This window comes from Engraulis encrasicolus, chromosome 4, assembly GCF_034702125.1.
Source record: "Engraulis encrasicolus isolate BLACKSEA-1 chromosome 4, IST_EnEncr_1.0, whole genome shotgun sequence".
In the NCBI taxonomy this organism is placed as follows: Eukaryota; Metazoa; Chordata; class Actinopteri; order Clupeiformes; family Engraulidae; genus Engraulis; species Engraulis encrasicolus.
The window spans coordinates 10975839-10987446 of NC_085860.1; the positions used below are offsets into that span (position 1 = coordinate 10975839).

The following is an 11608-nucleotide window of genomic DNA, read 5'->3' on the forward strand; positions in this document are numbered from 1 at the left end:
TTCACTATGACTACAAGGGAATCCCCAGGGCAACCCCCCCCCCCCCTTAATACATCTTCAGTGTGTCAGTGTGTCTTCATCTTCAGTAAACTGCAGCAGTCTACATAATGATGCTAGCAGCTAACTACAAATTCATTCAGTCACACCTAAAAAATAGGCTGCTGAGACTAATTATTTTACTCCAACCACAAATTTCAGGACTTTAAGGAAGAGGGATTATGAAGGGGCATTTTCACAAGGTGATCAATTTTTTCCCCTGAATATGCTGACCACTGTCTACGAACCAATCAACAGCACATTGGAAGACGAGCAGGCAGGCTATGGCATAAGAAGAGCAGTGGCAGGATATGGCATAGAGCAGTGGCAGGATATGGCATAGAGCAGGGGCAGGATATGGCATAGAGAAGAGCAGGACAGGATATGGCATAGGGCAGGGCAGGATATGACATAGAGCAGAGATGTCAAACTCAAGCCCAGGGACTGAATCTGGCTCACAGAGTCATTTAGTAGTTGGCCCACATACTGTACTCTATTAATGTATAGCAAGACTTGAACATGAAAGTTGAGTGTCACAGGAATATGAGTGGGCCAATATGAGTAGAACCTTTGAGCTACCGTATGTGACGGGAAAGAGTGTGTGTGGAATGTAACTATGAGTAGTAAGTGCATGCACACACAACTTAAGTCCATATTTTATATAAATATTGAGTTTGGGCAGCGACTTTGTTCCAGATTTTGTTTTCAGCCCTCAGCCAATTTGACTTTGACCCCCCTGGCATAGACATATTGTATTCATGTCTACATACTGGATGTACACATGTCTATGGGCCACAGTGTAGTAAATAGGCAAGGCCCCTCTCTCCACACGACTTTGACACCCTAGCGTGTGAGAGCGGGCCATGTTCTGCTCCGGGTGTGTGTGTGTGTCTGTGTGTGTGTGTGTGTGTGTGTGTGTGTGTGTGTGTGTGTGTGTGTGTGTGTGTGTGTGTGTGTGTGTGTGTGTGTGTGTGTGTGTGTGTGTGGTGAGCGGTGTCTGTGTTGGGGGGGGCAGGGTGTCAGTTATGTTGGCAGCCATGACAGATGACGAAAACACCCCATACCACCAAATCCAATCCCACGCCATCCCACCCCACCCAATCCAATCCTACCCCACGTCACCCCACCCAATCCAGTCCCACGCCACGACACGCCACCACACCCAACCCCACCCCTCGCCAGGCCACACCACCACACCCCACCACACCTCACCCAATCCATTGGTAGAGGGAATAGAACCCCCTCCACAGGGGTCGACCTGCTAGCATGTGAAACCCTGTTCTGCACTTGGACTCACACTACAGCAGTGGTTCTCAAACTTTTCCCATCATTCCCCCTGGTGAATGATGTCTGGATGCTTCCGAGCCCCCCCACCCAAGCAACAGCAGTAGCCTACTCGCGCAGATTTTACGATTTCTGCGCTGTGCATAATTAAAGGAAAAGTGACTGGTGAGATAAAACAAATAATAATAATAATAATAATAATTGTATTTGTATAGCACTGTGTCATACAAGGCATGTAACTCAAAGTGCTTAACAAATGGGAAAAAACATTGTTAGAGATAGATTTAAAAGGAGAGGTATAGAGGAGAGGCAGAAAAAGCAAGAAGGCAGAGGAAGAAGAGATAGACAGAGAATGTAGAGTCATAAGGTCAACGTAGGTTAGGACCAGGATTCTTAGATGTGTAAGGTCCATAGTGGCTGGGCCTATCATAAGTCATAGATAGTCACACAGAGATTGGGCGCTCAGGTGCGGCCCCTGGTGGCATCAGGGGTGAGGAAAAACTCCCTTTCGCTTGATTCATAGTTTGTGAGGGGGAAAAAAAGCTCGGTGAGGTCTGAGAAAAAAGACCCCCTGTAGTCAGGAAGAAACCTCAGGCAGAGACCAGCGGCCACCTAGGGGAGCCCCCTGCCAGGGCTGGATTGCGAGTAGTAAGGGCGCTGCGGCGGCTGGGACACTATGACGCCTTGGCAGCTAGGAGTTGGCAAGGATGAAGAGGTGGGTCTTCAGCTGCTTCTTAAAGGAGTCGACGGAGGTGGCTGATCGGATCTCGATGGGGAGGGCGTTCCATCTCTTGGGCGCATAGCAGGCAAACGCGGCGTCGCCGATCTTCTTCTGCGGGGGGGTGGGGGTCCTTAGCAGCTTGGCATCAGTGGACCTGAGAGCTCGAGCAGGGGCATAAAAAGAGAGCATGTCTGAGATATAGCTAGGGGCAAGTCCATTTAATGCTTTAAATACTGTGAGCAGAATCTTAAAGTCGATTCTGTATGAGACAGGTAACCAGTGCAGGTCTGCCAAGACAGGAGAGATGTGCTCTCTCATTCTGGTTCTTGTTAGGATTCTTGCCGCAGAGTTTTGAATGAGTTGCAATTTGTCAATTAATTTTTTTGGGAGACCAGAGAAGAGAGCATTGCAGTAGTCTATCCTACTGGTGACAAAGGCATGAATAAGTTTCTCAGCGTCTTGTCGGGGGGCCAAGCCGCGCACTTTGTTGACATTTCTAAGATGGAAAAAAGCAGATTTTGTTATCTTGTTGATGTGAGGCTCAAAGCTCAAATCCGAGTCTATGACCACACCTAGGCTAGTAACCTTATCTTTAATGTGTATGCTTAGGTCACCTAGGCTTGAGTGGAGTTTTGCACGTTTTTTCTTAGGCCCAATGAGCAACACTTCAGTTTTATCTTCATTTAATTTTAGGAAGTTACTGTTCATCCAATCTGTAATGGCAGACATGCATTTAGTCAAGGCATGAATGGCAGTGGTTTGGCTAGGCTCGACAGAGATATATAGTTGAGTGTCATCGGCATAGCTATGAAAATCAACATTGTGCTCTCTGATGATGGAGCCCAGGGGCAACATATAGAGAGAGAAGAGGAGAGGGCCCAAGCAACTACCCTGAGCAACTCCAAAAGGCACATCATACTTGTTGGAGACGTATTCTCCGATGGTGACAAAAAACTGTCTTCCTGTAATATATGTTTTGAACCACTCTAAGACGTGACCGGACAAGCCTACCCAAGATTCAAGGCGGTCAATTAGTATGTTGTGGTCTATCGTGTCAAAGGCGGCACTGAGGTCGAGGAGGATAAGTGCTGAAACTTTGTTTGCGGCAGTGCTGAGCCTAAGATCACTTATTATTTTGGTTAGTGCTGTTTCGGTGCTATGGTTGGCTCTAAAGCCTGATTGGAATTTTTCCAAGATATCATTCCCAGCCAGATGTTGATTAAGCTGTTTAAATTAAGCAATTTAACAAAACAAAGGGACTGCAGTGGAATGCAGATGTGTGTTCATTTCCCATATGAGAATTTATAATATAATGTTTATAATTATGTATGATGCTTAAAACGTATTGGCTTATTGGCGAGACAGGAAATCATTTCCTTGGGGGAAAATAAAAATAAAAATCAGATGTCACTCACAAGCCCCCCCTGTGATGCCTCCGCGCCCCCCCAGGGGGGCTTCCGCCCCACTTTGAGAAACACTGCACTACAGCATTCCAGGTGGTGTGTGTGGCGTTTTGATGTGTGTGTGGTGTTTTGATGTGTGTGTGTGTGTGGTATTTTGATGCGTGTGTGTGTTTGCATGCTGCAAGATTTCTGTAACACTGTTCATTCAGTTCTCCATAATGATGGGCTGTAGAAGGGTCGGGATGTTGGTGGAAACTAGACGTCCTTGGTGGAAATGGTAAGATTCCTCTTCCGGTATTCTCTGCCCATACAACTTCATCTTCAACTTTCAACTTTATTGTTGGTTGACAAACATGAAGTGCAATTGGTCAATAAAAGCATAAAAGGACTATAGGGTTATAGAAATAAAAAAATCACAAAAAAAAATCAAATGAGAAACCATAAAATGGCATAAATAACACCAGGGATCATTTCTATGGCCAAATCCTGGGTGGAGTTCCCGATTTTTCCGGAGATCAGAAACTATATTATATATTATAGATACCATTGCCCTTGGCCAGACTAGAAGCAACGCCGAAGGTGTTGCGTCACTAGGAGGGCGTGGCCTGGCTAGTAGGCTAGCACAGTGGAAAATAGCCAAGCACCCTCTCTACAGGGGGTTGACCCGCTAGCGTGTCAGAGCACAGTCGCTTCTGCACTGGGGGGTGGTCACAGCCCTCCAGGTGTGTGGTGCGTTGGTTTGTGTGCATGTGTGTTTGTGGTAGAGAGGGGGGGGGTGTTGTGACAGTTGATGAAAACACCACCACCCCCTCCCCCCCTCTACCCACCCTGCTTCCCCTCTCACCTGGTCTACTCTCCCCTCCACTCTCCCCTCCTCTTCACTCTCCGCTCCAGTCTCCCCTCCAGTCTCCCCTCCACTCTCCCCTCCAGTCTCCCCTCCACTCTCCCCTCCTCTTCACTCTCCGCTCCTCTCTCTCCTCCACTCTCCCCTCCACTAACCTCTTCTAATGCCGTAAATCTGCCTTTCGTGCTGAGGGAGAGTGGAGGGTGTGTGTGTGTGCGCGGGCTGGAGGGTGAAGAGTGCCTGCGTAAAGGGGGCGGGGCCTGAAGGGTGATGTGCATGCGTGAAGGGGGCGGGGGCTGGTGGGCAGTAGAGGGCCTGGAGGGTGGCATGCGTGTGTCCGTGCGTGGGTGCATGCGTGTGCAGGGGTGATAGTGGAAAAATACCCTGAGTCTGAACCCTGCTCTAACGACGACGACAAGATACTGCATAGTGACGTGACGTAGGCCTATTTTGACACATTATCCAAACATTTAATAGCCTGTGTATGACCATTATTCAAGCTTGATAGTAGAAGAAAACCCTGAACCTGTAACACTTTCTGAGATAAGAATAACCTAATGGGTAATTATTATCAATATTTTTGTTTTTGCAAACTCTGTCAAGCCTGAAATCAGGCATGGAGCCTGAATACTATCAGCCATGCGTGAGTGTCCGTGCGTGTGTCCGTGCGTGCGTGCTTGCGTGCTTGCGTGCGTGCGTGCATGTGTGAGTGAACGGGGCAGAAGGTTGGTGTGCGTGCGTGCGTGCGTGCGTGCGTGCGTGCGTGCGTGCGTGCGTGCATGTGCGTGCGTGCGTGCGTGCGTGCGTGCGTGCGTGCGCGCGTGCGTGCGTGCATGTGTGCGTGCATGCCTGAAGGGGGCCTGGTGTGCGTGCATGTGTGTGTGTGTGTGCGTGTGTGTTTGGAGAGTGGGGTGGGAGCAGCTGGAGGTGAGCTGAAAGGCAGACGGACTTGATGATGGACGGACGGACAGACAGATGGAGGGAGGTAGAGGTGGAGAGGGAGGGAGGGAGAGGTGGAGAGAGAGAAGAGGAAGGAGAGGTGGAGGGAGAGGTGGAGGGAGAGAAGAGGAGTGACTCATGTGCCATGCCGCTAAATCATCACTTTGGGAGGGGGGTGGGATAGGGGAGGCGGGTGGGGTAGTAGTTGGGGTAAAGGGGTGGGGTCTTCCATACACATGCATACACACATAATGTCTTCTACAGTGTCTTCGAGTTGGAGTGGGGAAGTTGAGGGTTAAACAGGCATACGGGCCATGAAAAGGAGAGAGAGACAGACAGACAGACAGACAGACAGACAGATAGAATAAAGAGGGCAGATGGAAAAGAGAGGAGAGGAGTGAGTGGTGCATAAAGATGTGTTGAGGAAGGCGGGGACAGGTGCTGAGTAGAGTACGCCAGCTCAACCTCCGCTCCCTTTACACGCCAAGCCAAGCTAACCCTACACACACAGACACACACACACAGACACACACACACACAAACACACACACACACACACACACAGACACACACACACAGACACACACCCACACACCAACACAACCCTACACCCAGACCTACTACACCCCCCCCATACACACACACACCAACCCAGCCAACCCAGCCCCAAGACCCAGCCCCTACCCTGGGTGTTTATTTGTCCCCTTGCCCTGCCTGCAAAGCTGGAGCTCAAAGGGTAAACGTCTATTCTGCTCTCCGGTTACAGGCGAGCTGCCTTGAACCCCGGAGGCTGTGAGCACAGCGAATACCATTCCTGACGAGCCATGGCCCTCCGCTCACCGCCCCTCCCTGCCCCTACCCTACACCTCCACCTCCTCCTCCTCTCCTCCATCTCCACCTCCTCCTCCTCCTAGCCTGCCCTCCCTGCCCTCCATTTCCCTACCCTACACCTCTTCCTCCTCCTCCTCCTAGCCTGCCCTCCATTTCCCTACCCTACACCTCTTCCTCCTCCTCCACCTCCTCCTCCTCCACCTCCTCCACCTCCTCCTCCATGCTCACCTGCCCCTGAACCCCTTGGGACAGGGTGGGGGGTGGTGTGTGTGTCTGTGTTGGGACAGGGTGGTGTGTGTGTGTGTGTGTGTGTGTGTGTGTGTGTGTGTGTGTGTGTGTGTGTGTGTGTGTGTGTGTGTGTGTGTGTGTGTGTGTGTGTGTGTGTGTGTGTGTGTGTGTGTGTGTGTGTGTGTGTGTGTGTGTGTGTGTGTGTGTTGGGGGTGTTTCTGCACCTCCGTGACCCCCAAACTCCGACTCACCCAAGTGCCCAAATACCCAAACCACCACCATGCCACCCTTACAATCACCATCAACCAGCCACCCCCCCCCCTCCTTCCTCGCCCCATTCTCCTCTCCTCTCCCCCTTGGTGACCTCCACCCCTGTCACCCCCAGTAAACCCTCCAACCCCCCACTACAGCCACCAACCCTATGCCCCGCTCCTCTCCCCACACACCCCTGTACATACAACCCCCCAACCCCCCATGGCAGAATGTGCCACCTGCCACCCGCCTGTGGCTGCCACCATTAGGACGTTCTTTATACCCCCACCCACCCCAATAGGATGGGCTTTATACCCCCCCCCCCCCCGCCCTCCCCATTAGGACGGGCTTTATACACCCCCAACCCCCCCCCCCCCCCCCCCCCCCCCCCTTAGGACGGGCTTTATACACCCCCCCCCCATTAGGACAGGCTTTATAAGGGGTTTAGGGCCCATCAGTGGCCATGAGCGACGTCCAGTGCACAGCGTGATGACAGATCTTGTCTGCTGAGACTCATGGTAGATGCATAGCAGCATACGTACAGTCTACACACACACACACACACACACACACACACACACACACACACACACACACACACACACACACACACACACACACACACACACACCATACCACACACATGCATGACATAGCGGAGACACACACACTCACAGATGCAGTCATATACACACACGCACACACACCGACACACATACTTGGTATATACTGAACACACACACATACAAGACATATGCACATTTCATAATTAATTTGATTCCACATTACAAGTTAATATTCATTATCAAATCAGTGTGCACACAATCAGCCCGCACATGCACATGCGCGCACACACACACAGACACACAGACACACAGACACACACACAAACACACACACACACACACACACACACACACACACACACACACACACACACACACACACACACACACACACACACACACACACACACACACACACACACACACACACACACACACACACACACACGCACACCTTGGCTTTCCTTTTGTTGCCCTTTTTTGATTTCTCTCAGCATGGTGCATTTTATCACACACCCACCAAACTATCTCTCTCTCTCTCTCTCTCTCCTCTACCACTCCCTTTATCACACACCCACCAATCACCAGCTCATCTGTTCTCAAGCCTCATATTGACAGTTCAAAAAGGCAAGCCGCACGCCGCAAGCCGCACGACGGACATTTATAGTAAAGTGCCAAGACCTTGCTGCACAAACCATTACAACGAGCCAAGAGCCTGGGCCTCTATTTATAGCCCACAGCCCACAACTGCCCTCACCATCTCCAATATCAGAGCCACATATGCAACCATTGTGGCGGCGACCATACAATACAACAGGTGCTAGCAGCACAGAACACAAATTATCCCACTGCAATGGCTTGTTTATTAGATTATGACAGCCAAGGATGGAGAGAGAGAGAGAAAGAGAGGGGTAGTCTGCGTGAACAAAAGATGCATCTGCTGTTGCCATTTCACTGTCACTTGTATTTCACTACAACCTTCCGACCGCCACATTGCGTGCTAGATGACGGCCGCTATACAGCAATAGCTCGATGGCCGCTATACAGCTATAGCTCGATGGCCGCTATACAGCTATAGCATTTGCAATTGTACAACGTGGAATACAAATCATCAAACAAAGACATGGTTCTGATTGACGTTTTGAACATTTGATGAAGAAAAATAGTTGAGTAGGTAGCACTTTACAATAAGGGTAGGCCTACAGTAGGCCTACTATAAACTGCCTGGGACCATAACTGGGTGTGTGGACAATGTCTCGGTTTGACACTAGCTAATTACTCATTTATGGGCATGAATGCACCCCTAAATAAATTATAAATAGTTATTAGTGTCCCATTTTTATGTAATTAATGAATCAGTGATTGGGCTATATGAGTTTTAGGCTATCTGAGGACCTTTGACTGGGACTGAGAGAAAAAGAGCAGAGAGAGGTGTGCAGGACACATACGCATTTGGTGCATTTTCCTGAGACTTGTTTAAAATAACGCAATAGCAAATTGTGTGTGCATATCATGCCATTATGAGTATGTATATGTCTGTTACGAGTATGCATATGTCTGTTACGAGTATGCATATGTCTGCTATTTATGACTATGCATATGTCTGCTATTTATGAGTATGCATATACTAATCCTTGTGTATTTATGTTATGAATCAGTGACAGGTATGAGCTGTAGTGTAGAGGTCATAAATTGCATTGTACATTTGCATTTGCTGTAATAGCACCAAATAGGTTGGTAGGTGACATTACATAAGCTCAGGTCTACGTAAATAGGCAGACACTTGTGTATCTGTGGTTGGGGCCAGACCGGGGACAACGCCATGTGTGCTGTTGTTAATAAATTATCTGCATTTATACATGTATTATTGAAAATATACAATGTGATAAAAGTGGAACCTTTAGTTAGGGTTTTATACTATGTTATTCTCTCTCTCTCTCTCTCTCCTTTGCTCTGAGTTATGTGACATCTCTGGTCCACAAGGAAAACATCTCTGCCTTGGTCGTCCTGTTTGGGGTACTACTCTGCTGAACTATGACCTTGGATGTTTAGGCTGGTGGAGACTATCCATCACAGACCAGACGCCAGTAAGGGCCCACGGAACCAGGGGGAGACGAGACCATATATGTTTCTCATATTTAGTTTTACATATGCATGATAGGAAAATTACTTGTTAGAATGAGACAATAAAGGCTTGTCCTCGCTGCTGGTAGACTCGGGCTTGCAAGGAACCATGTAACCATTAGCTGTGAGTGCAAGACCCCCGAGCTGCTCGTAGATTTTAAATGCTACCTCTGTTTCCTGTGTGTTCTTTCAGGTCAATTTGATAAGGTAATACAGTGAAATTGTTAAAGTGATAATGTGAAATTATTCACAGCTGTACTGAAGAGGGAACTGAGAAACATAGAGTAGAGACATTGAATAGAAAAGAACAGGCCCTGGACATCACTAAAGAACAGCAGGCCCTGACATAATTAAAGAACAGGCCCTGAATATAACTTAAGGACAGACCCTGGACATAACTAAAGAACAGACCCTGGACATAACTAAAGAACAGACAGTCCCTGAACATCACTAAAGAACAGGCCCTGAACATTACATTACATTACATTACACTTAGCTGACGCTTTCATTTATTCAAAGCAACAATTCAAGCGACTTACAACTATTATTTTTCAGGGTATTGGTTACAAATCCCTGGAGCAATGTGGGGTTAGGTGCCTTGCTCAAGGGCACTTCAGCCATGGATGGAGATGTAGGGAGAGGTAAGGGGGGATTCAAACTGTCAACCCCTAGATTGAAAGACCATCTCTCTAATCACTAGGCCATGGCTGCCCCCATTGAACATGAACGTAACTAAACAACAGGCCCTAAACTGTGCTGCTGAGTCAAGCCAACCCAAACGAACCAAGAACAGAACAACTTGTAGAAATCTGCTTTTCCATAATCACACCAAACTACAAAGAGTATGGAGGCACTAGGGTCCAGTGGGCTAGGCACTACACCATGATTCCAAAGTCCTGGGTTCGAATACGAGCAAAGGTCACTTCCCAATCCGATACTTCCCATCTGTTTCTCCATCTCATTACACACTCTTTACCGCCCTATCAAATGAAAGACATCAAGCCCCAGAACAAATCAGTAGAAAAAAAACCACGAGTGAATTAAAGAGATGTAGATGGGAGTATGTAGGAGAATGGGAGTGTGTAAAAGGTCTGGATGGGAGTGTGTCGTACCGTACATCTCAAACCTTAAAGAGGTCAGGAATGAAAGAGGTTGCGATGGGAGTTTGAAGGAATGTGGTCTACATGGGAGCCTGTAAGAGGTGTAGTGTAGAGGAGTGTGTGAGAGATCTGGATGGGAGGACTGTGTAATAGGTGTAGACAGGAGTGTGTAAGAGGTCTGAATGGGAGGGGATGGGAGGAGTGTGTAATGTAGACAGGAGTGTGTAGGTCGTACCGTACATCTTTCCCTCGTCGGAGAGGATGATCTTGCGGCGTCCGCAGGGTGGGTAGATGGCGAGCGCCTCCTGGAAGCTCTGCTCGATGTCGGGGCTCCACACGCCCTCCGCATCGTTCTCCAGCTGCTTCCCGTCCAGCGGCTCCGACAACTCCTCACTAGTCGCCCCCGGGGAGGGGGGGGCCTGGACCCACTCCGCAGACGTGGTGGCGGCCGGGCGGGGGGGGGACACCTCACCTGGGGGACCTCACCAGGGGTGGGGTCGGGGGGAAGGGGACACCTCACCGGGGATGAGGTGAGGTGGGGTGGAGGGGCAGGGAGAGGGAGAGGGAGAGGCTAGGCAGGGGTAACCTCACTAGGGCTAGAGGTTTCAGGGGGAGGGGGTTTGGGGTTAGGGGCAAGGAGGGGGGAGGGGGAGGATGAACGCGGGGGTCTAGACGGGGGTGCGATGAGGTGAAGTGACCTCCCCTCTGGCCTTTTGGTGGGGTGGGGTGGGGGGCGTTGGGAGGTGTTGAGGGCCCACTGCCAAGCAGAGTGTCTAGATGGGGGGGGGCTGAGGAGGAGGGTCAAACCTAACAGATAAGAGAAAAGGAAGGAAGATATGAGACAGAGAGGGGTCATCAGTCCACCATTTTACATTACATTACACAAAGCAACTTACAGATGTTACAGCAGGGCTCAGGAACCTTTTTTGCTGGAGAGAGCCATAGAAGCCATTTTTTAAATACATTTTCGTGAGAGCCATACCATTTTTAAAAACACTGAATACAATTATAAGCATGTATTTCAATTAAGCCCAACAGTTTTAGAGTGTACTGCCAAACTGTATTGATGATAACAAGATAAATATAGGGTTGCCAACTGTCAACTTCATTACGGCGGGGGGGGGGGGGGGGGGGTCCCTGCCATGAAAATGTTGTATATCTTAGATATAATTTACTGCATTTTAACACATGTTAAAGTCCCGTGTCCCATTTCAGCTCAATACAGAACCCATACTTTTACTTATAAATACGGGACGATTCCATATTTCAAGGGACTGTTG

At 49.1% G+C, this 11608-nt stretch overlaps 1 protein-coding gene across 4 annotated transcripts in view; it reads right to left on the reverse strand.

Moving 5' to 3' along the window:
* The window catches only part of LOC134447288 (transcriptional enhancer factor TEF-3-like), a 48301-nt gene extending 37370 nt beyond the window's left edge, over nt 1–10931 (reverse strand). For all 4 annotated transcript variants that reach the window (XM_063196683.1, XM_063196681.1, XM_063196682.1 and 1 more), the window contains exon 1: nt 10569–10931. In XM_063196683.1, the coding sequence (XP_063052753.1) occupies nt 10569–10677 (109 nt within the window). In that variant the 5' untranslated portion in view covers nt 10678–10931. The remainder of the gene's footprint in view (nt 1–10568) is intronic.
* Nucleotides 10932–11608: the final 677 nt, after the last annotated feature.